This window comes from Tyto alba, unplaced genomic scaffold (assembly GCF_018691265.1).
Source record: "Tyto alba isolate M040663 unplaced genomic scaffold, T.alba_DEE_v4.0 Super-Scaffold_14, whole genome shotgun sequence".
NCBI lineage: Eukaryota > Metazoa > Chordata > Aves > Strigiformes > Tytonidae > Tyto > Tyto alba.
The window spans coordinates 25,259,759-25,284,977 of record NW_024881276.1 but is presented as its reverse complement, the minus strand read 5'-3'; the positions used below and the strand labels follow the sequence as shown (position 1 = coordinate 25,284,977).

Sequence of the window (25,219 nt, the reverse complement as noted above, 5' to 3'; positions counted from 1 at the left end):
GGATCACAAGTGAAAATGCTACTCTTGACACAAGGGCTTGAAAATCCATCATCAGAGGTTGACCGCTTAAGGCATTGTTGAAGCAGGATTGAAGTGTGTATGTGCAAATGTGTAAGCTTTCTTGAGGTTCTGAACACTGTGTGCATGCTGCTTTGTGCCATTGTGGCAGCAAAACAAACAAAACTGTTTTTTAAATTGTTTCTAAAAGGGAAGATTTCTCTTTAAGTATTAGTATAAGGTGGTTCAAACACTATTTTGAAAGTGGATTGGATGTGGTTAAGCTCTGGTACCAAGATGTTTGCCCAATGCTTTTGAAACAAAAGTTTGTAAGACATTTTAAACACTCAGAATTAATGTAGAAAGCCATGTCAGTGGTGAAAAGATGTGCCTTCGAAAGCTTTAGCTGCTACATGAGTACATGATTCCTTTCTTGCCTGGGTGTAGCTGTGACTGAAGAGAAGGTAGGCAATCCAAATAGAACCAGAGAAAAATAAAAAAGCAAGGAAATGCAACAAAAAAGAGAGCATTAGGATGACCAGCTGTGTATAACTTCTCATAACAGAACGTCATTTGTAGCCTGGTTGCATTTAAGAGTGTGTTTGCATGATCATTTCTGTTTTGTGTTCCATAAGACTGTGGTGCATGTCTGTCTCTACTGTAACCAAAACCCAGAACGACTTGTTCCTCCAGGCTCTTTCTCCTTTGACTCCCAGGGACCTGTGGGCAATTGGGTCTGACATGTTTTCAAATAGCTCTTTGGAAGAATAGTAGGGGGAAATTGGCAAAGAAGGTCTTAAGTTTTCCCATGTGTGAGGGCAAATCAGGGCTGTTGGGGAAGGTGTTGGAGGGAAGGTCCCAAGGGAATCCCACATGTTTTCCAATGCTAGGGGTTTATACATGGGGATTGTCTGCACATGTACATATAAGTGAATTATACTTTTTAGTTGCAAACCTCACAGGTAAATTGTACAGGGGTGATTGCTGGGTTTTTTTACCACCCCCAATAGTTTCAGATAGATGGCTTTTTACATTTTAAGTCCCCTCTTCTAGAATAGTAACTGAAGACAACTTTTCCAGTCTGTGTCATATATCTTCTTTATCAGTTAATGCGTTTTTTCTCCTCATATGAAGTATTCCTGATAAAGCTTTTGAATACTTCTACTAATGGTCTGTGGAACTCTATTCTTAGTTTGTTGCTGTGAGGTAAGGTGTGCTCACGATGCACTCCATATTTTTAACTTAATTCTCTTTAATTTCTTAAAGGTAGCTTCTGTCAAATATGAGAATATTTTAAGTTACTCTTAGAGACTCCTAACAAAAGACATTTTTTTCCTTCGCTTTTATGTAGTACAGAAATGCTCCCATAAACATTTCAGCTGCTGTTTATAATACCTAGAGCGTGTTTACTGAATTTTCTGTTAAGCTTTATGGAAATAAATGTTTGTTATTTGTTTCACATACACTTTTACTGGAAAGCATAGGTATAGCATTCTGCACAGTATGTTGCTCATATGTCTCAAGGAGCTGGTATGGAAAAATTTGACATTCAATATCTACTTGCTGTGATATTTTAAACAAAAATTTAGTATTTTAGGAGCTTTTTTTCCCCTTGCATTCGCCACCCTTTCTCCCAGTCCCAGAAAAGGACTAGCATTTGACTAAATCTTCTCTAGGTCACCAGCAAGATCACTACTCCAGGCATGGTCTCATTGTGTAGGGATGCATTTGACCTTCTGTTTCCCTGGAAACGTTGCTCCCCAGAGCAAAAGGCATCACTTCTTCCTTCCCTATTCCATATATTCACTTCTGCAGATCCTGTAGGAGGTTTATAAAAGTGCTTCCCCACCTGCCTCGGACCTTTCTCAGATGAAGATTCACCATTGTTTTGGGTAGCTGTATGCAATTCATATTGCTCAAATACCTCTCTTCAGACCTGTGTGGTCTGCAAAGTACAGTAGATTCTAAATCCTTAGTGAACAGGGCTCACAGCTTCTGTTCACAGCAGGGAGGGTATGTTTAGAAGTTAAGGAAATTATTAAGGTAAGAATAGAAGTTCAAAAAGATCTCCTACAAATGCAGATAAGGTAATGACAAATGTCTGACTGTGAAGAAAACTGATAATTGAAGGAAGGTTCATGTGGTAAAGTAGTGTGTTATTACTGGGAACAAAAAATTTCAGCCATGTTGTACAACAGGTAGAGTTTGACAGGGATAAAATGCTATCTGTCCTTTTTACTGTCATGGCAGTGACAACCTGAACAACCTGTGTGTTTTTGCACATAGTTAGAAATGGTTTTGCTAAGACATTAAAGAAACATACACACTTGCTTTGCTCATAGGGCTATAGTAGGTCACTTTAGACAGAGGCTTTGGTTAGGTGCAGGCAGCTCTGCCAACTGGTGCCAAAAGCCAAACGTCATTGTGGCAGAATAAGGCCAGTTAAATTTAAGCACAACTAAAATAAATGCCTACATCAAAGGAAGGACTTAAGGTAGATTTATATTAAGATTTACAGATCAGATTCATCTCTGTGATATTACTATCTAGGATGAATTTAGTCTACTGTTTATTTGCAGTGTGATCGTGAGCCCAGTATTTCTACAGAGTTTGTAGGGGTGAGTAATCTGATTTCACTGAGTTGCCCAGAAGCACAGAGGCAGACACAGAGCCTTGAATTTGCGGTTCTTATTCTTTATTCACCGATTTCTTGTACTTCAAGATGTGCTTCATTTGCTGTATCCATCTTTGCTCTTATTTATGAATCTGAAATTTGTTTCAAGACAAATATTTGAGTATAATAAAGCACTTTTAAATGCTAGCATTGGTGGCTTAATCTATGACTTTCTGAAAGTCTATACCTATGACAAATGCAAGCAAGAAGTCAGTGTACTTTATTAAGCATTGGTGCACTTTCATAATGGAAGAGTAGATTTAATGGCATTTGTGAAATGTGATGATTTAGACCTGGTTTTATTACTTCTTATCATTTCTCCCTGTAGCTTTTTTTTTTTTTGTTGTCGGTAAAAATGCTAGTTGCAGCATGTTCATACAGACCTGTCTTTATGTTCCAGGAGCTTTCTTTAACCTGACTTTGCATCTCCAGGAAACTTAGATCTCTTAAACTCCTGTGGCAAAGTGTTTGTGCATTTAAAAGATACCAGGCTGCAATTTTTATCTTCTGAAAAGGAGAAAGAAGTCTAAGTATTAAATGTGCAGCCTCTCGGTCTAGTCCTTTCCCCCAGACATTTCCTCCTTACCACAGTAAATCTTATTTTTGACAGTCAAATGAAAAAGTCTTTCACTTTTTCTCTGCTGAGCTGCTGAATAAAGATATAGGTGACTTGTCTCTAGATAATGGATTTTCTTCCCCACAGATTATTTTAAATCACTTTTTTTTTTTTGATAAAAGCCTAATTTTCTGTAAGAAAAAAAATAAAAATCTGTTTTATCAGACATTGGAGGGTTGAGTGTTATTTGTTTATTTTGGGGAATGCATACCTAAGACTGCTTGCACCTCAGCTCAGCATTGAGCCGCAGAAATACATTGGTTTATCCTCAGAAGTTTTGTGCCACCTTAGAAGGATTTGGTTGATGAATGGAAGTTTGTCTAAATACTGCAATACATGTCCTTGTATTTTTGTTGGGGAGGAATTACCTAGTGATTCATTTTGAATTAAAATGTTCAGTGAAGATGGGCATTCTTTTTTTATTGGTGGTGTTGGTTTGGGGGGGTGTTATTTGTGGTTTGGTGTTTTGTTTTGGTTTGTTTTGTTTTTTTAATGTGACATCCAGAGTCTGGTTAGACACTTATGCAAACATCTCATCCCTGAGGAATGCACAGTGCCTCCCGTGGTCTTAGCAATATGTTGTCTATACCTGACTGCAAATCTACTTTGAAGCTGTATATTTCATTCAATGGAAAAACCTTAGTGTCCCTAGTAAATCTTCTTAGACCTAGGATCTCAGAATGATGTTTTCCAATGAATGCAGTTTTCGTGTGAACTGATACACTAATGCACTTGTTAATAAGTATAAAAAGCAGGTCCATCTGGGGCCTAAAGTATAAGTTGGTTTCTGTATGGAGCATGCTGGAGGTGCTCAGGCTCTTCATTAACCCTTCTGCTGACAAGACCACAGTCCATTTCTGGGTTAGAAGAATACAGTGAGCATAAGTTAAAGGGATGAACTTTTATCTTAAAGGGATAGGAAAATGAAGAATCAGGGTTTTTCTGAAACAAATCAGCTTCTGTAGCTGCTACTGTGATCATCTGCTTAAGAGAAAAAACAGTTTTCCGTGTAAATGCAAGCTCTGTAGAGGAAAAAGCAGCTAAAGATGTTAAGGATGGCATGACTGTGCTTTGAGTTCAGTATGTTGCTTCTGTATAAAACCAGTGTGAAGTTAGCCTTCAAATAAATTTGTTATTTCATTTTATGTACATTGCCATAAGTCTGCATAAGAACTTTAAAATCCCAAAATACACAGTCATTAAAGATGCTCCATTTGGGGTTATGTTTATGTTACAGTGCACCAAGACTTTTGTTGCAGAGAAATGATTAAAACTAATGTAATCCTTTAAAAAACAAGCAACAAAAGTATGGGGGTGTTTTGTTTTGTTTTTTTTCAGAGTTCTAAAACATTTGTGAATGGTGCATCTCGCTTCAGAGTCCAGATGCCAACCTTAAATGCTAAGGAAACCAGCAAACCTCAGGTAAAACATAACATTTTGTTGTAAAATAGTATAGAAGACTTCTTAAAGCTCATATAGAATATTTACAGTAGAATTACTATTGGTAAATATTGCTCTTCCTTTTATGATGATGAAATGTACTTCCACCTTCATACACAGATGTAACTCTAGATGAGGGAACTTAAGCATTATCTAACATAAGTACTGCAAACCAAGCTGAATAAGATAGCATGCTTACTCAGTTGGTATTATCTTGTGATCTTCATACAATTCTAGCAAAAATATTGCACTGCGAAATATTTTAAAGATAGCCTATTTGAAATCTTTAAACTACTTCTCATTTGTCCCATCCTTGCAGTCTCACTTTTCTCCCTTTTTAATGTAATAGGTGTATGTACTTACAAGATTATACATGGACACTGAGAGTTCTAAATATGAGCAATTATTCACAGAAATCTTGCTTGAAACTTGTAACTGTAAGTTCTGGTAATTCTCACTAGAAACTGAATTCTAGATTTTCCCATTTGTGAGCAGCAAGACATTTTATCTTGTGATGGATACTAGCTGAAAGTTTCCATCTGAAATTTTGTATTTGTATTCAGTACACTTGGCCCATTATATCCTGAGAGGTTAACTTTTTTGTAACTTCTTTAAGACTTACACAGGAAAATAGAAACCTCCTGTTCCTTTCATCCTTTGTCCATACAATAATAATCAGCATACGCAGGGTATAATAATCAGAGTTGATGAAAAGGTTTTGAAATTTTTGCTAAGGAAACACTTTATTCGTAATTTTGATGGCTCCAGCTTAAATCCCTCTCTGTACAGAGTTTATTCATGTTCATTTTGAGCTGCCCAAGGACAGTCTCCAGCATAGAAACCATTTGGCAATATTATTTCATGAGCTGGAATGTAAGGAGAGAAGATACAAGAATATCAGCAGGTATCTTTAGACAAGTCATGAAGACAGATCTAAAATATAGTCAGCAAATTAGTAGACAAAGTTTTCTTTTCTAATTCTGCTAGTACTTCTGCTGTCAGCCTGTGCAAAGAGCCTGCACAGCAAGTGGGCAAGGAAGATGTACCCCCCCCTCTCACTGACTGGTGCTTCCTTGTGAGCAGGACAGAGACACAACATGGACAACAAAGCATGAATGCACTTGCTGGCAATACTGTAATAGTTTTGGGGTTTTTTCTCTCTTCCCCCCTCCTCCACCCTGACAGCTGGGTTATATATTCTTTATATGGAGTCCTAACAGGGTTTAAAAAGAAATTAGTAAAAAATTGAAAATCCTTTTTTGTCACTGTGACCCCATGGTTTTCTGCCAGTGACAGAAGATAATCTTTTTCTTGTCAAAGTGGAGTTGAACATCCTGCCTCTCCTTTTTACAGTTATGCTGAGCTGATTATTCTAGTCAGCTTTTGTGCCTGTACAAACAACAGATCTTTTGCATTTATGAGCTGGTCTCCTCCAAGCACACTGGAATGGCAGCTTTTACCAAATTTTCACTGACCTCTTCAATTACTGTAAAAAGAAAGCAAATATTCAGGATATGCAGTGATTGAAAGCAGAATGTGTTTTTGGCTGCGTGGCCTGAATACCTCTGTGTGTTCACTACTGCTTATGTCAGGTTGGCCTGTTAAAATTACACAAAATTGAGGGATAATGAATCCTTCCCCAGAGATCAAGAGTGTGCCATATGCCTAATCATACTCTATGACAAGCTGGCAAGGCTAAACAATGTTATCTCTGCCACACACAAACTGCTGGTTTTATTTATCATTTAGCTATGTCCAGCATAAAAATCCCATATTGTTGATAAAAGTCTCCAGCATGAGTTGCTAAAGTAAGTTATTTGGACTTTGGTAACTTACACTTCAATATTTAACCCACTCTTCTTAGACAGGCCTAGAGCTACCTGTCTGAGAAATGAGCAGCTTTACCTCAGACAATCCCGGTGAAGTTTGCTGTGCAATCTGTGCAAGAGGTACTCACTTAAGACACTACCTAGAGGTGTCTTCCATTGAATCCAGTGGGGAGCTTTTTTTCTCTCTCTCTCTTTCCCCTCTCTCTTCCCTTCCTCTTTTTTCTCTGTTAAGGACTAATGGTTTGAATTGCTGCTGTTACAATAGTTCAAGTTTTGAAGTTGCTCCAGTAATTCAGAAGAGAATGATGGTGATGGAGTAACTCATGTGCCATAACACAGGTTAACAGTGCCATATCATAGGTCCCTAGATGTTTTTCCTGTCTTCTAGTTAATGCTTCATCAGGGTACAGGGTCTCCTGTAAATCCTGCATCCTATCTACCAGTCCTGTACAAACGTTTTGGATGCTGCATAGTAGCTTCTGAAATTATGCTAAGTGCCCGGGCTCAGAGGCCCAGATGGCTCCCTAGTCTCTTCTCCTAAAATAAGTTCTTTAAAACCAGAATTTATTTAGAATCACTGAGTGTAAAATAGCAGAATTTGTCCAGCACTTGATTATTTTCTTTTTTCTTTCTTCCTCCATCAGTTTAGCAAATATTAATCAGAAAGCTTAATCCTTGTAATAAAACAGCAGGCTATTTCATTTCCAGTAGTTATCCTTACTAACCTACAGCCAAATATATTTTTGAGGCTTAATTCTTCACTAAGGTTTCATTCAAATGCACAAGAATTAGGAGAAAGAAGACAATATGTAGAATACATCCAGCTAGTAAAAGTACGCAGCTAGGTAAACTGATGATAGCTACATCCCATTCTTTTTCTGAGTTGGAAAATAAGTACTTAGGACTATTTATGCCAGAAATTTCTTTTTTTGTTTACAGCTGTAAGATGTAAATTTCCAGTTCTGTTCTGACAGTTCACTTCAGCGTGGTGGATGGATAAAAATAACAAGATATCCTTATGTCTAGACTGGGATAGGCTTGTTCTTGTTGAATGGTAACTTGCTCCACAAGTATTCTTAGCAGCCAGTGGAATTATTAGAGTAAAATCCTTCCTAGTGGTAGAAAATAACTCAGAATTCACAACTTAGGTGATATTGGTAAACTCCAGGCTTTTTGTGGGTTTTACAATTTGTGGTTGCAGTTTGTGGATTGCAATGCTCAAATGAAACAGGCTTGAAAAAATAATTGATTGTTTAACATAAAGCACTCGGTATCCATAATTAAATTGGAAAGATGGCCTATATTTAAATTGATGAATAAGGTGATGTTACAGAGTCTGAAAAGTGGGCTTAATATTTGTACAGGAGGAAGATAATACATGCTTTTATATAGAAATGTGTTTTAGTACTCAGATTGCCAGTTTTAATTAGACCACGTTTACGTAATGGGGTAAGGGAAGACTGGAAATTGTTTTGTTCCATTAAACGGTACTCTAACGTGGTTTTTGCAACTTGAAGTTGTCCCACAGTGGAACAGAAACTTGATTCTGTAATGAAGTGTGTGCACTCAGACGTAAGCAACCAGGCTTGTTTCACCTGATATTCTGTGTTATATACTGTATGCTCTGTCTGTATACTCTGTATATCTAAATCAAGAGACTTTTAAAAACTGTAACTTTCTGTGATAAAACAGATAAATATTTTTAAAAAATATTTTGGAATTATTCGATTCATTGATATGTTTTTGATGCACTGTTCCTTCATTTTTCATATGATGTTGCTGGGGAAAATTGCAGGATCCAGAGATGCAGCATTTGCTTACTGACAGTGAAAATTGCGGTGTGTCACTGAACTCCAGCACTGGGGGCACTGGGGAAGGCAGACATGGGACATCAGCTATCAGCTTCCTTGGGGCCTTGCGGATACCTGTGAGTACATGTGCTATTCTTGCCTGTTTCTCCAAGAATTAAGTTTTGCCTCAGAATTCATATTTCCATAAAGTTCTAGATGGAATAGTAGATTACATTAGCTGTGCATCACAAGTTTTGATCGGCAGCTCTGGTGTATGTAGGCTAAAGCAGATTATGGTACAGAAGACAAGGTGTGCCCCTCTCAGAGAAGGAGTCAAAACCGGTACAAGAGTATTTCCTTCTCCAATAAACAGATGGAATAGGCTCATTGGTTGCACCTTAGAAACTACAAGTATCTAGGCTACAGTACTCATATATAAACTGCCTTTTTTTTTTTTTTTTTTTTAACTAATATTAGAGCAGCCTACAATGTAAGGGTTTGCTGGTCTTAAGTTAATGACACGTGGGTATTAGGGATGGAATAGCAGGCTGAGTCTATAAGCACTTCTTTGCATCAGAACTTCTTCCATGGCTTCCCTTTTACAGTCCTCAACATTGTTTTTAAAAGCTTTAATTTTAAAATATCTTATATGGTTTATATGGAGAAGTTTCAGACAGCCTAAGCATTCAGACTGCTCGTTAAAGAAAAGAAGAAAAGGAAGTTTTCTGTAAGTCAGGGACTATGATCCTTGATTGTTCTCTCAGCTTAAAGCCTAGCAGCTTCAGTAGGTTGCACAAGTAGAATTATATGCACATTGAGTTGGACCGGGTGTAAAAGTAGGGGAGGCAATCTCCAGCACCAAACGGCTGTATTCCTGCATCTTCTCATCCTGTCCAGTCTGGTCCTTTGTCTTAACTGTTTTTCCTGTGGCAAAGTGGAAGTAATGGGTAGCAAAATTGCTACTGCTGCCGCCTGTAATCTCTAACTCTGGTATTTTTCCTGGCTGTTGTTGGGAAGGGTTGCAGCTGTATGTGAAGTACAGCAAGCTGTGTATGTGTGTTATTGTGGTTTGAGCCCAGTCGGCAGCCAAACACCATGCAGCTGCTCACTCCTCTTTCTCCTCCAGTGATGAGAAGGGAAAAATGAGCCAGGCTAGGGATTCGGGATAGGACTGGGAGGGGCAAATAACCCATTATGGTCACAGGCAAAAGGCAGCATTGTTAGGGGAAGAAAAAAAGAACATACATTTATTACAGACACTACCAACAACACTTACCAGAGTAGGACAGTGAGAAGCACTGCCACATCTTGAGAACACCTTCCCCCCACCCCTCCCTTCTTCCAGGGTTCAGCTCTGCTCCTGATATCTCTACCTCCTCCCCCCAGCAGCTCAGGGGCAGGGAATGGGGGGTGCAGTCAGTGCTGTTGCTTCTTCAATCTTTGGTGGGGGGAGCTTCTGGAACTTGTTCCCCCTGGTCCCTCGTGGTCCCCCTCTCACAGGAGACAGTCCTCCACAAACTTTCTCTGACGTGAGTCCCTCCCACAGGCTGCAGCATTTCCTTACACTGCTCTGGTGTGGGACACCAGCTTTCTCCAACTGGAGTCCCTCCCATGGGCTGCAGCCCTTCCTGAGCTGCTCCGGCGTGGGACACCCCCGCACACTGCAATCCTCCCAGCAGTGGGGCTACCTTTTCCTACAAGGCTCCGGCCTTCTTAGGGCACAGACACCTTGATCATCCAGGCAAAACACAGGCCATAAATCAGTGTCTGCTCCACCGTAGATCTCCATGGGTGGCAGGGGGGGGCCGCCCTGCCATCTCACCACAGGATACAGGGGGGTCTCTGCTCCGGCACACCTCCCCCCTCCTTTCTTCCTCCGTTCCTCCACTGACCTTGGTGTTCACGCAGCTGCCACAAGTTCGATTGCTCGTCACCACGTCCCTTCTTAAATACGCTATCACAGAGGTGCAGCTGATTGGCTCACTTTTGGTGCAGAGGTGGAGCTAATTTGGATCTGGGGGAGCTTTGAGAAGCTTCTCTCAGGGGGCCACCCCTATAGCCCCCTCCCCTGTTACCAAAAAACCCCCCACTCACTCATACCCAGGACAGTTGTCCATGCTGATAACTGTACTACTCCATACCAGGAATTTAAGAAATTGCATTTCAAACAAAAATATATTAGATGGCGACGGAAATGAAGATAGGCTAATTTGGCAGTGTGGTTGCAGCTCTGTGCAACAAGTTTACTTTTCATATACCCAGCAGGAAAGAGGGTGGAACAAATTACTATTTTAAATAGGCATATGCCTTGTCTCTAGTGTGCTCTTACCATATACTGGTTTGAACAGTGTCATACTGGTTAAGTGGCTTTTTGTACAGAGTTAAACAACAAGGTAGAAATCTTAGACCCATCTGAAGGAAGGATCTAAAGAAAACAAAAAAATGCCACTTTCTGTGGAATACCCTCCAAATCTGCTGTAATGCGATAGAAAAACTCTTTACATGAGGAAAATAAATGATGTGGGTGTCCCAAACAGTCTCAAATCCTTCCTGTTCATTTTAGTGTTCTCTCTCCCATTAATTCAGTACAATTAAGAGAAAACATGTAAGTAAAAAACCACAGTCTGCTCTGGTTGTAAGCTTTGTGCTCTCAGGGGAAGAATGCTTCTTGGGAATTCTTCAGAGAAAAAAGAAAAGCCTAAGTGCTTCTTAGAAACCATTTTCATAATGATCTTTCGAAGCAAATAGCAGACTCTATCAAGATACTAATGTCTTATTTTCTTTATTCTCTCAGGGAGTCATAGAGTTCTCCCTTTGCCTTCTGTTTGCAAAACTGGTGAGCTATACTTTCCTCTTCTGGCTTCCCCTCTATATCACAAATGTAGGTAAGTATCACAGTAAGGGGATACGGAATTACGACTACAAAGTATCTGGAAATAAGAGCTTGAAGTAAATGAGAAAATAAACATTACTGCTGCTGAAATAAGCCATCTTTGCTACAGTAGCAGGAGAGTATTAAGTCATCAATGTATTTCTCAGTTTTATGAATTCAGTGTTATAAGAGAGCATTTTCAAAACAAGCAAACAAAAAAAGAATCTGGCTTATCTTCAGCAATTCCAGGCGTCAGTGCTGTGTCTGGCTCTTGCAAACCAATCAGAGAGGCTTACTTCCTAATAATGTTTTTACATGATTGAATTGCCCTATTAAAACGTATACAAAAAAATCTAAATGATCTTCTTTATCTGTTCAGTACTGCTTTTTTGTTCTGTGCTGTAGAGTTCAGAGAAAGAAGTTCTCCCTAGCCAGAGAAAGGAGTTCTACCTAGCCAGAGAAATTCATGTTCTTGTGAGCCATGATGTGACTTTTAAACCCCCAGCTAACAGAAAACCTGTGCTGGACAAGTATGGCAGTAACAACCAGCAGAGAGAGACAGGTTGAATACCCTGTGTAAACACATAGAGCTGCAAATCCTATAGCTAAAGGCCGCTGTGTGTGGACTCCAAGTAACAAGTGCTATTGCAGGACTGGGTACCTTGAAAGCAGAGGGCTTTTAATAGAAAGGTTAGTGAAATTTACCACAGTACTGCCATCTGTGCTGTGGCAGATGTTGGAGAGGTTATGGTAGTGCCACTGACCCCACTGTTTTACCACCACATACTGCTCTTTGAAATGTATGTCAGAGACTTTAAAAAAAATACCAAAGGGGTTTAGAAATTCAGCTCCTTTTGAAACGTCACACTTACCACAATAGGACTGGGTTGCCCAACTTCCTGATGTACTTTTGGAAATCTGACCCTGTAGCGTATCAGTAACTACATTAGACTAAATGTAAGTATGTGCAAACAGTAGAGTTAAGGAAATCACTGTCTCTTCATAGTCCCCATGAACTGCACAGTGCGTGTTGTGCCAACCAAGGTTGCCAGATATAATTTAATGATGAATACTCTTGATCGTGTGATGAAGGCCTAGAGGATGAAGCTCTATCAGTGATTCAAATGTACACTGATCATGCTTTAGAGGAAAGAGCCTCACAGGCATTTGTTAACTGTTTATGAATCTGTGGCCATTCACAGTGGGGATATTGTTAGTCCAGACTTTAATAATAAACAGCTCTATTGGTTGGACTATATAGTTAAAGTGGTAAAATGTCCTGCCATTAATCTATTTGCATTTGAAAGACTGTATCTCTGAATGCTCAATTATAATACATTCTTCTTTGTCATATACAATGACAGTTTATGGTAGCCTGTTCCTGTGAACAAACAATACTGCCATGAGATGCCTTTATCCTAGTATTACAAGACTGTGTTGAGATTTCTTTGTTTTCTAATCCGGAAATGAGACAAATGCTGTTCTTCTCTCACTAGAGCATCTTGATGCCAAAAGAGCTGGGGACCTTTCTACACTATTTGATGTGGGTGGAATCATTGGTAAGCTTTATATATTAATATTTCATCTTTAATCAGAGCAGTTTAGGAGAAGCTGTGGTATGCACAGCTTACATATATTATTAATCCTTGCGCTTTATGTCCACAGAAGAAGAGTGACAGTAAAGTTACTAAGTTGAAAGCTGGGTTGGCTGTTGAAAACCTAGCAAAATATCTTTAAATTGAGCAACTCACAGGGCCGGTGATCTTGTCCAGTACAGATTGTAAGAGCCAAATATTATGGAATCTTTTAGATCCATCAGCTCTAGCCTGTGAGTCTTGGTCACGCCACCTGTCAAAATGTCTTCCTTTTGTTGCTCTAATGTAACAGAACTATCCCAGCTTGTACAGTTGTGTATTTTTTGTGGGCAAAGAGGCGAATGGCCACAGATGTGTCGGGTTTTTTTCTTTGATACTTTCTTTTCATATAACCATATATGACAAAACTGTAGAGATTGTAATAGCAGTAACAATGAGAGGTGACCACTGAATACTTAAATTCTTAAGCCAGTGCAGACAGTACAGCTCACAAAAAAACAAGCATCATCATCTTGATGCCCAGCTGATTTGACACACACCTACACACACCCCCATCTCCTCTCCGTCTCCCCAATTCCTTTATGGAAATCAGCCCTGTATCAGTCTCTTGGGAAATGCTGCTCATGATGGAGAAGTTTCACTGGATCAAGAGCTGTATTAGACCCTGGTAGTTTGTCAAGGTGTGTTGCAGTTACTGTTCTAGCCTTGTGCTGGATGTGACTCCTGCCATTTCTCACTGCTTATTTCATCCCAGATAGCTAGAAGCCAGAGTCAGTAGTACTTTAGAGATGTGGATGACTTCTTTCAGCACCACCCTATTCCACTATGAACACAAGCTTAACAATGTGTCAGTGCTGCTTGGACCTTTGGCATTTACATTTAAATTCAGGTGGAATGTGAGCACTTCGGAGATGGGCAGCTGGAAAGGGAGAGGCAGACCCAGCAATATTTAGGAATCTGGAGAATCCAGAGCACTTCCTGACCTTCCCCCTTTACCAAGTTCCCTTTGTATCATTTTGGCAGCTCCTTCCGACAGGCCTTGCAGACCCTCTTGCCACATGCTCCTATTAATACATCCGTGTGCAATCATTGGCAAACACAAGAAGTAAGGAAAATTAAAGAACCTAGAGAGAAAACCAAATATATCATTTGCCCCAAGATCTAGAATAGCTCATTTCTTCTGGTTGCAGTCTGACGTGGACAGAGCACTCAAGAGCCTTTTACTGTCACATGTGAGGAGTTAAGAGACCAGTATGTAGCTGGACACAGCTGGATTCCAGAATGCCAGCAGTGGGGCCATGTGACACCTGGCAAAAAGGCTTTGCATTCAAAAGCAGCAGAATAATGATTTCTAAATATTTCTTCCATCTCTATTCTACCCTACCCCTGTCATGTTGGATATTCGGTTGGAACAGACAATGAGGAAGAACAGCTGTCTGCTTCTGTTACCTTCCAAATGAAAGCCACTTGGGTTAATAACTACATTGTGAAGTGTGAATTATGTTGTTGGTCTCATGCTCTGTGCTGCTGTGTATAAATACATTAAAAGTCATATCCTATTGTTTTAATCTGGGTTGGGTTTTATTAAGTATAACTAATGTGTTTTGTGTAAAACATGCGCAGAGTTTCTTGCTCACACATCTCTCTTCTTTCAGGTGGAATTTTGGCAGGCCTGATTTCAGACAGGCTGGAGAAGAGGGCATCAACCTGCGGAATGATGTTATTGCTTGCAGCACCCACAGTAAGAGTTTGCCCCTCTCTTACAGCTGTGGCTGAAACTGACAGCATTCCTTGGGAAGTTCTGCAGAAAGCATCTTCTAACTTGGATATAAAGAGTTCAGGCCAGGTTAAAAGCTGGTGTGAGAAGTTGGGCATGTAGCAAGTATAGACATTGGGGCTGCCTTTACTGAACAAGCAAACAAATCTAATGTATTGCTTGTTAGAGGATTATATGGAATGTTTATCACTCTTGTAAAATTTGACATTTGATTCTTAGCCAGAATTTTAGCTGCTCAAAGGCTAAAATTTCTGTGCTATAAGTGTTGGAAAACTGTCAGTTGCACGTAAGAGATGCATTTTTCTTTGATTCCTTTGTGAACAGTATTCTGTCCTGTGTTGAAGCTGGCAATTTGAGAGTTTAAAATCGAGTGGTCTCACAACACAGTCCTTTCTTCTGAAAGAACATACTGGGGAATAGGAGCATACCCCTTATCTCCCTCCTGTGTCCAATCAGTCATTCTGCTGTGATCTAAAAGGATATAGTAAAGCCTAGAACTAGCTTTCACATAATACCAACTAAGATATTTTATGGTGAAAATGGGGACCCTAGGATTAATCCGTGTGTTGGTATTCAACATGCTTGTTTTTTTGTCTTTGCAGTTGTACATGTTCTCTGCAGTCAGTAAAATGGGCCTTGAGGCTACTGTAGGTGAGTATTTTTAAATTACTTTTTGCCTGGATTTCTGTGAACTTTTAATTTATGATCCTTTGGTGCTCTTTCCTTTTTTTTATTTTATTTTTTTAATTTTTATTTTATATTTTTTCTGAGAGGAGGAAATATGGAATCAGATTCCCTAGACTTTGTCTTGCAGGCTTTTTATAGGGTAAGGAAGCGAGAGGCTAGGTAGTAAGTAAAGGGTGGCATGTGAAAAGTGATCTAGTTAATATCATTAGTCTTCTTTCTGGAGCTTGTTGTGTCAGCACAGGCTTTATTATATTCCCTATGCCAAATGTCAGAGGTGGTTAAACACTACTTGTATTACTATTGACAGCAATGTTAACTTTACTTGTATAGGCTGAATTCACTTGCGGCTTTCTATTTGTTACCTCAAAAGAGAAGGTGAAATGCAAGTGCTGACAGTAGTGTCTCACCTACCTAAAGACCTTGTTAAATTCTAGGGCCCTCTGGTTCTTGGTGCTATACGAGCAAAGAATGAACTTAGGGGTGGATCCCATGAGCATCCCCTGCTTTTAGGGACAGTTTTGTCAAATTTTCCCCTTTTCTGACCTGCCAGGATCAAGAAGGGCCCTGGGAAGTGCCTTCTGACTCAGCCCCATCTCCTGTTATATTTGCAAATTCCCATCATGGAGTGAGCATTGAAGGGCAATAGGAATGTATGTTGCTCTTTGTCGTGGTGTCGTGTCCTTTCCCAGTTCTGAAGTGGGGCCAGGGAGGAATTGAACCCTTTAAGAAGCATAGGCTATGATGTCTCCTGTTGTTATGGTTAACAGTCTTTCAGGCAACTCACATTTTCCATTTTTGTCAACTTGCAACAGTGATGCTGCTTATCAGTGGTGCCCTGGTGAATGGCCCTTATGCGCTGATCACCACTGCTGTCTCTGCTGACTTGGTGAGTTTGGCTTCCCCTCTGCTTCCAGTGTAGCAGCTTTGGCCTCCAGAGAGAGCCCTTTGACTTCTGCAGGGTTGTCAGTGAAGGGGCTGCACTGTCCCAAAGCAAAGGGGTAAGATGGTGGATAGGCAGTGCTGAACTCAGCCACTGAGGTTGTTTTAGAGTTCGTGTATTGGTATGAATGAGTGCCGTGCTTGTGAGAAGCTTCAAAATTATTCTTGCCTACTAGTAAGATAGATCAAATCATGTAGATGACAGTCCAAAGTGAATCCGAAGGTGTCATACAAAGCCAGGTCTCTGTACAGTTGCCTTCTCACCTCTTATACTCTGCATCTTTAAATGAGGGGAGGAGCTATATCTGTGTGAGGTGAACTGGAGACTTTAATTCCCATCAGTACAGAAAGCTATACCTGGCACATACCTTTACTTTTGTCCATGCTACCCTCTGCCCTTTCTTCTACAGTTATTCTGTAGAAGTTGCCAGCACTTCCAGCTGGATCAGGTCAGTCAAGTTACAAATGCCATGTGAAAACAATGACCCTGGTACCTTTCATTAGGTAGGCTTTGGAAGTTTGCTTTCAAAGATGTTGGTTCCTTAAGGCACCAAGCAAGAAGCAGAAGTCCTCTAACAACAACTGCTCTAAATATAGGAAAAGGAGCAGAACAAATCTCCAAACATCCTCTGGAGCCCTATCCTTGGCATGGAGGTCTTGGCAAGACAAAGGTGGCCACCATGCATTTCCCATTTTAACCTTAGCTTTTTTGAAGGGGTGGCTTGGCTAGAAAGTGGGGCCTGACATCTCAAGATCCTCACCTGGCCCTTGGAAGGAGTGTTGAAACTGCCAACCAATTCCTCAGATGTCAACAATCAAACATCTGACACAAGCAAATGTAAATTGCTGATTACCTGACTGGATTCTCCCCAGTGTACTGGAGATAAAGGAGTGTCTCTTATTAGCAGTTCTCGGAACTATTCTGTTTCTCTCTCTCTACTAAGTCATTCCCTTTATCAGTTGTTTTGTTCTGTGGCTTCTAGAATTGGGACTGAACAGCTTCTTTTGACTCAAGAATTCTTTGAATTAGTATTTCAGTATATATCCGTAATTATTCTGGTACTTCAGTATTCCTGTCATAGCAGTGATTTTTTTTTTCTTTTTTTTTTTTTCTTTTGTTCTGCAGAGCTTTGCTTTATTAGCAAGGGAAAAGATGGCTGTGAAAACAGCTTTGCAGCATAATGCAAAGCTGTAGTTCCGTCCTTGTTGCTTGAATCCACAGTATGCAGAACAGAAAGCCTGTTGGCTTCTGTGGTTTAAATAACATGATTTAATAAAGAAGAACACTGTAAGCAATAAGTTGATGGGGCAGAACGCTTCTTTAAGTAGTGATAAAACAGTCTGAGCTAGGATATTTAAAGCATCTTCACAATGTACGTCTCGTGTGGAGGGGTGTGAGCTAGGTGATGTTGTAAGGATTTTTTTGGAGCTCAGTTCAGGATGTCTAAGCAGTTCTAAGCAGTCTTTGTCACCTTAGGGTACCCATAAAAGCCTGAAAGGGAATGCAAGAGCCTTGTCCACGGTGACAGCGATCATCGACGGAACAGGATCTGTAGGTAAGCCAGAGCTGTAAGGTAGCCTGCCTTAGCTGTGGTAGGCTGAAACAAAGGATCTTTGAGAAACCAGGCTCTCTCCAGTTCACATTTTGCCGGGACTCAGTACAACTTTGGAAATGGGGAGTAGAGCAAACTTAACCTTAAACCTCTCTAGTGTTCCCATACCTGAGGGAAGGAGGAAGGAAGAGGGTGGTACACTGATAGTGGGCACAGATGGCAAAAGTAGGTGCTGTTGATCTGTTTCTGAGATCAGGGTTATTTTGTTCATGCCCTCTACACCATTATGTGGAAGGGAAAATTGAGTAGGATTCAGTTTAATACTGGATGGGCATTTTGTTGAGCCAAAGGCAGGCATTTCTCAAATTTCTAGTCTTCCAGCTTCCTCTGTGTTAGATTTCCCATTGGCTTGCACTGTACTAGTAATATTTTGCACTTCCTGGGACCTTTTAATACATAAGGTAATACTGATTTAACTAGGTGGAGAAATTGTTATTCTGACTCAGAATAACTCTTTCAGCATAGTAAATCTTACATTGTATCATTCTGACAATATCAATATTATATTTTAGGTGCAGCTTTGGGGCCTCTCTTAGCTGGTCTTATTTCCCCATCTGGTTGGAACAACGTGTTTTACATGCTCATGGTGGCAGATGCATGTGCCTTGCTAGTAAGTCTAAAAATACTATTGAGTTTCTGAGTATTTCCTTTATGCTAAACTATCTTAAAATGCAAATTTTCCTTTTGCAATTTCAATACTCCATCTTATAAGAAACTTCCAATTGTGTAGGAAATTTTCAATTAAAGAGCAAATTTGCTCATTTTGAAATTCTCATATAATTTTATTCAGAAGTGCAGATTAGTTCCGATGCACTTCAATTCCTGAGCAAATGCGCATCTGTTAATTGCTGGCTGAGCAGATTACAGCAGGCATAATTGTACATAAGCCTTCACATATAGACCTAGAAGATGCCTCAGATTCCACTCATGGAAGAATTACTTCTGTTTTCTTTAAAGCCAGTTTAGCGAAGCGGTAACAAATGATTTGCTGCGTTGCTGTATCACCAAAATCACTGTGATAATGAGGCTCTTGAAAGTTAATACATCGCATTCTCCAGATGGGCCCTAAAACTGCTGTACTAGGTTAGGCAAAAAACTGGCATCCTAACTTTTGACAGCAACCAGGAGCAGATGTTTAGGGAAAATGAGTGCAGCACACATGTGATGGCTTGATACAAAGCACATCCATTTTCCTTTTTCCTCCTGTCTGAGATCCTGCATGATCGGTAGGAAGATATGAAAAGGTGTTTTTTTTCCACTTCTGTCTTGCTCTGCTTTTTGCCTTTAAAGACCAAAGAAGACACAAGATGAGGCAAGGTGAGTCTTGCTGTACTTTTGAAGTCAGTCTTGCTGCACCCACCTGTAGGTGAGCCTGTAGGTTGTGGTTTTGCCTTTGCCACAGATTTCCCTGATAGGCACCTGCACCAGCTTTGTTCTCCAGCAGAGCAGAATGCTGCTATGACTACCTCAGAGATGTCCTGGTGTCACCTGCTTGTCTTCTCCTTTCTTGTCTCCTCTCTTGTCCTGGGTGGAAGTGCTCATGAAAGGGCAGGGTGACCACTCCCATACCTCTGAAATGTTAGGTTTAATTCTTAAAACACCAATACTTATAATAGTAAAGAAACTTCCATTTATAGCAGTGAGACTCTGAAGATAAGGAAACGTGTAAAAGTGAGGAACCCTGAAAGTTCTAATTCTGTCTTTAATGTACATGGGAATCATCAAATTTTATTTGTAAAATCACTTTCATGGTTCCTCTCAGTACATCTTTTACAGTGCACTTGAAAGTCCTGCCCCTGCACAGGCAAGTAAACATGACTGACTTTACTATTCTTGACTAATTGTGTGATTAAAGCTTTTCGCACACACAGCTGTTTTTCAGAATAGCAGCTAAAATACTTCTATGCTTCAAATTGCCTATCTGCCGTGTTCCTTGAGGTCTTGGGTTCCCTCTGCTGGTTTTTTTACATATCTGCTGGTAAAGTAACTTCAGAAAGCTATTCTGTTTTTTACAAATCAATTGATCTCTCAGTTGTGAAAAGGAAATTATCTTCCTCTTGCATATTCATTGTGAAAACTCCTCTTCCAAATGTTGACTGAGCATCTTTAAATCTTTTAATTTTTATTTTTTTTAATCTGAGTTCAACATTACAGGGTAATGTTTAGAAGGAGGAACTCTTCGAATAACAGTGAATATCTTATCCTGAAACTTATCTTATTTGTATATCTGTATAGATACTAACATGGATACTGTGACTGTTTTTACAGTTTTTACTCCGTCTTATTCAGAAGGAACTTCGGTGTAATGCAGATCATAGCCTGTAAGTGTTATGCATGGCTGTTGCTCTTTAATAACATTTTAAAAACACCTTACTAAGCCTTTGCCCCATAATACCTAGATGTGGACAGTCTCTTGGATATGGTTTGGTTTTTCCCAAATCTGTAATCCTCCTGGGTTTCATCATGGAGCATGCAGGTGGGGAATAAGAAGCTACTTGGTTGCTTGCTCTGTGTTTATTAATAGTTTCAAATGTAACTTTTTCTAAAAGGTCTCTTTAGAGGAAAGGTTGTCTCTGAATTTACAATGCTTAGAATTGAGAAAAAAAAATAACTCACTGGATCAATGGGGTTACACTGGCATATGCAAAATCTAAATCGAGCCCCTTGGTTGTAGTTTTGGAGAAGTAAAATGGACAGAGAATTGAAAAATGCATGGCAAGGGGGGGGATCCTGCATTTTGAAGTTAGTGACTGTTACGCCTCACACCTCAACTTTTCCTGCCTGGTTGCTGTTCTTTCCCAGGTTTAAAGAACACTAAGCAACAAGACCAGATTTGGAATAAGGGCTGCATCAGTGATCAAAGCTTTTCCCTGAAAAACAAACTTCATGGAATATATTACTCTTAAATATAGAGATTCAGTTTGGTGAAGAACTTTGCACATTTACTGGAAGCAACGTGAGAAGTGCAACTGGTAAATCCCTGAAGCTCTTATTTTTGCACATGAATAAGTACCTCAGGATTGCAACTATTCATCAGATGAAGAGAAAAGAACTGTGGGAAGGTTTTAGCAGCATGCCTCAACTGAGCCAAAGAGAAATACCAAGTGCCTTTTTATTTCTTTTGATAGGATGTTTCTAATTAAAATGCCGAACTGTGTGCTTTCCAAAACCAAGTCAAAACCAGAGCAGAAGGAAGTCAAAACAACATAGCAGTGAAATATCCCAGTGTCAGTGAGCAAAGTGTATGTGTCCCTTAGGTCATCTTGTGCACATCAAGGGCGTCACTGCATAGAGGACAATACCAGCTGTTTATTAAGATGCACTGCTATTAGTATTTTGAAACTGCTCAGACAATAACAACCTCACCATATTATTAGGTTTTAACTACAGTACTACTTCTAATCCCAGCGACAACATCCAGCCTGTTGGTAGGTAATGAAGTGGAATTTACTGTTGCAGTGTACTGCAGTTAGCAGTTTTCACAGACTCTCTGGATGGATGTTAGTCCTCAATTAGGATAGTGCAAAAAGGAGTCCCTAAACAATGAAAAGTAGATTGCGTCAGACCGGGGGGGGGGGGGTGGGTTCTGGTGATTTTCAGGGCATTATAAAACTGGTTGTGCAAACGCCGCATAATTGTGCTGCTCTGCTAGGCTGGGTTGAAGTGAGAGGTGGTCCCTTTGGGGTGGCAGAGAACTGTGAGCTGACACACTTTAGCGCAACGGGATTGAACAGACGAGCTGCTCTAGCGCCTGCTGCCACAGCAATCTCTGTTGGGTATTCCCTGATGTCAGTGCTGGTGTGTGCAAGTGGAAGTCATGGTCAAATCAGGGCCTTAATAACCAGAGAGCTCTTTCAAGTGGCTAATTTTAAGTGGATCTGAATTTCAGATTTGGAACAAAAATATCAGAAAGCAAAAATGTCGTAGGTGGTATGTTGTTGGTACATTTCAGTAACTAGTGTTACCCAGCAAGTAGATGGTTTAATGTCTTCATATAATTTCTTTGTACAGCTATCTCCTTTGCAAAACAGATGTTTCCGTAATTCTTTTTTTGAAAGATGTACAAAGTAAAAAGGACTTTTTTTTGTATGAGGTGTTTATATTTAGATCACAAAGGACAGATAATTTAAACTGCGTATTATTTTTAACGGTATTTATTAAAGCTCTAGGCATATGTCTTGTTCTGAACTGTACTCTAAGTTTTGTGAAACATTGCAGTAGTCTTTACACTTGATTAACAAAATCTAAAATAGTCCTGCAGAACGTGGAGAAATGTCTCATCAGCTGCTGGTGTTGTGTTCCATGTGCTGGCACAACACTGAATTTCCAGGGCTGTTTTGCAGTTGTTCAGTCTTTGATGAATTATTTCACTGGTTTGAGTCAACATGTGCTTTATGCTTGACTTGAGCAGTATAAGAATGTGTTCATTTTTAACTTTTGCTAAACAGAGATATAGGGAAGACCTCAGTCCCACAAAGACTTAAGGAAGGTACCACATCCTTGCAAATGTGTATGCTCTACGTAGGCCCTCACCCTGCAGTTACCAAGTTGAAGGGTTAACTTCACACGTTTTGAGTAAACCTGTTGAGACCGGTGGGGATACCCAACATGTGAATTCATAAATCTGTGCTGCGTATGGGCTTTAAAGGCTGTAGTTAATTGTGGCAGAATTCTGCAGCAATGTTACTTGAAAAGACTTCCCTCCTGGTGGCGTGGCACGCTGCCCCTCGCTCAGCCAGGCTGCCCTGGGGGGCTGTTAGCCAGACCAGGGGACTCACCTAGCCCCTCGGGGGAAAAATCACACTTCGACCCCAAAGCAGCTGTCCTGGCACAACTTCAGTGGCTGTGTGAGGAGGGAGGGATGGAGGACTTCTTTAGTTGAAGATGCCAGTCCTTTCCACTAATAAAGGTATGTTGAGCCATATACTAGTTTATCGAAACGATTTATACTCTGCTGCACCCGGATTTTGAGAGGCTGTTCCCTGTGGGCTGAAGTGTTAGGTTAAAATGCTTTCAGTTGCATTTAACAGTTACAGGTTTTGGGTTTTACATGTTTTACTTGTTGGGGCTGCTGCTGTTATTTATTTATTTATTTGAATAGCATTTGCACTGCAGTGACTCGGGTGTAGGATGACAACAACGTTGAAGGTGCTGGGCTGAATCCTTCCTTCCATTGACTGTAGGCAGGAATTAGGACTCTGTGTGCTGATGTCCCCTTCCTTGCTAATGTGCAGCATTTCAGTTCTTCCCAGCTACAAATTTGTTGGACAGAAAGATAAAATACTTGGTTTTCTTTCTTAACAACCCTAAAGGTCCCCCAAGTTGTGAATAAACTGTGTTTTTTTTCGTATCCGGTGTCCATATCCATTAATCTGAAAATGAGCAAGACTGACAAATTTTTGTATGTAGGAATGTGAGTCACCAGTAGGTAGAGCCAAATTTAAATATGACTGCAGGGTTTGTTTGTTTTTTAATGCTGGTTATTGTGAATTTTATCCATTTACTGTCCTGTGTTGAATAAAAATAAATTCTTCTTTAAGATGAGAAATGTTGATTACTTCATCTTTTACATCTCCATGAAGAATTCTTCCATTTATTGGTTGTAAGGATAGACATCCCTGCTGGGACAGCGCTCCTGTTTCCTGTGAGGGTAACAAAAACATAGTTCATTAGGAGAACAAATTAGAACCTTTTGTTTTGAAAGCAATGCCCTTCTCTACTTGAACATGTAATTTTTTTTTCATATTGTGGGTTGTACAACATCAGTATTTCCATTTAGCTGCATCAGACGGGTATATTCTGCTTACGTATTTTAGTCAAGTGGGGAAGGAGGAGATTTATGAGAGTCGGGGACTGAGTCCATCTCCTACAGCATAGTTTTAAGGTGACTTTTTTTTTGCTGTCTGCTTTTCTTTCTCTTCAATTTATATGGAATTGAAATTGAAAAGCTTCATCTTTTCTCTCTACCCCTAATCATCTTAGACATTTATTGTCTTGATTCTGTTATGATGTTTGATAGGGTTTGTGTGCCTCTACCAGAGATACAATGCCCAAACAACAGATGCGCTGGGGAAGAGCTGCTGGGGAAGGAAAACAATTTCTGATTAGAAGAAGGTGTCTGAGGGTCTTGGACAGAATTTCTAATCAAAATGTGCCCAAATTTCCTCCCAGGAATGGGCAAATAATAGGTTGGGCATCTTATAAAAGAAGGGAGACTCGGATCCAAGTTGCTGTTCTGCCCAGTTGGGAGCAGGAGCCTCCAGCAGCACCTCACAAGCCTCCGGCTGTTGCTGGGCACGCTGCAGTGGAGGTTTGTCTCCATTGCACAAAGGAAGAGTCTATAGGGTGGGGAAAAAGATGAATAGGTAGCAGAGAAGGTGATGTCATGTTCACAGGTCTTTTTGAGACTTCTTTTGCCTGTAAATTAAGCTGCTGGCCTGCTCCATGCACTAAGATAAAACTACTCCTGCATGTCTTGCCAGTTAGGAAATTCCAGAAGGGATTCTGCCATCTGCTTTGGGTGGTTATTGCATGTGTTTGTGCCCATGTCACACTGGCCTCAATGTTTGTGCTTGGGAATCTGTTCAGTTGCTGCTGGTAGGTTTCTCCAAGTGACTGATGTGTGAGTTTGTTTATATGAGAAGTGCTGCTCAAAATTAGGTAGGTGTGAGGTGTTATAAATGAAATCAGAGGAGGTTTGGGGCTGTTGGAGGCTACTGGTCTTCATGTAGAATCAGTTTGAGGAAGATTGTTTACAATCCCATCAAGTGATGAGGCCCAGAATTGGTAACGGTGGTGTTCTCTGGTCTGAATGAAATTTTATGGCCTGCAAATTATATAGGAGGTTAGATTATATTATTTCATGATTTGTCCTAACATCAGAGTTTATCTGGTACAACGTTCCAATTGCTGACCTGCGTCACCTTCACCTTACAGCAAGCCTGGTTTGGTTTTGTTTTGCTCTCTGCTAAACTAGCCGCACGATGGTACGGGCTCTTCCTCCTGCCCTCCCCTCGCAGCCGGCCGTGCTGGCGGAGGGACTGTAGAGAGCTGGCTGGGAGGTTTGTGTCTGCGTGATCTGGGGCCTTGGTAACCTTGAGCTACGTTTTCTGCCATGCTGAGTTAAAAATCTGTCATCCTTAAAGCTGGGGGGAGGGAAGGAGAGGATTTAACTGCTGGTGTGCTTCAGCCTCGCATCCAGTGACCTTAACGTTGTGTTATGTGTCTTGCTGTCTCAGAGTTTATTAAACTCGATTGCTATAAAATGTTGGTTGTTCCCTGCTTTGTCTCCCTCCTTTTGGTTAGTTTCCAGTTTGGAGTAAGGAGAGAATTAGTTAACAGCAGCAGCTGATGGTGGGGGTTTATTTTTAATCTTTTCTCTGTATTTCTC

The 25,219-nt window shown here is 40.3% G+C and overlaps 1 protein-coding gene across 4 annotated transcripts in view; it reads left to right on the top strand.

Annotated features, from left to right (window-relative positions):
- Positions 1–23,373, top strand: part of SLC37A1 (solute carrier family 37 member 1) — a 40,006-nt gene extending 16,633 nt beyond the window's left edge. For all 4 annotated transcript variants that reach the window (XM_032994430.2, XM_042788286.1, XM_042788284.1 and 1 more), the window contains exons 10-20: positions 4,626–4,709; positions 8,352–8,483; positions 11,141–11,231; positions 12,715–12,777; positions 14,469–14,554; positions 15,193–15,241; positions 16,090–16,163; positions 17,694–17,772; positions 18,342–18,439; positions 20,098–20,150; positions 20,632–23,373. In XM_032994430.2, coding sequence (XP_032850321.1) covers positions 4,626–4,709; positions 8,352–8,483; positions 11,141–11,231; positions 12,715–12,777; positions 14,469–14,554; positions 15,193–15,241; positions 16,090–16,163; positions 17,694–17,772; positions 18,342–18,439; positions 20,098–20,150; positions 20,632–20,647 — 825 coding nt within the window. In that variant the 3' untranslated portion in view covers positions 20,648–23,373. The remainder of the gene's footprint in view (positions 1–4,625; positions 4,710–8,351; positions 8,484–11,140; positions 11,232–12,714; positions 12,778–14,468; positions 14,555–15,192; positions 15,242–16,089; positions 16,164–17,693; positions 17,773–18,341; positions 18,440–20,097; positions 20,151–20,631) is intronic.
- Positions 23,374–25,219: the final 1,846 nt, after the last annotated feature.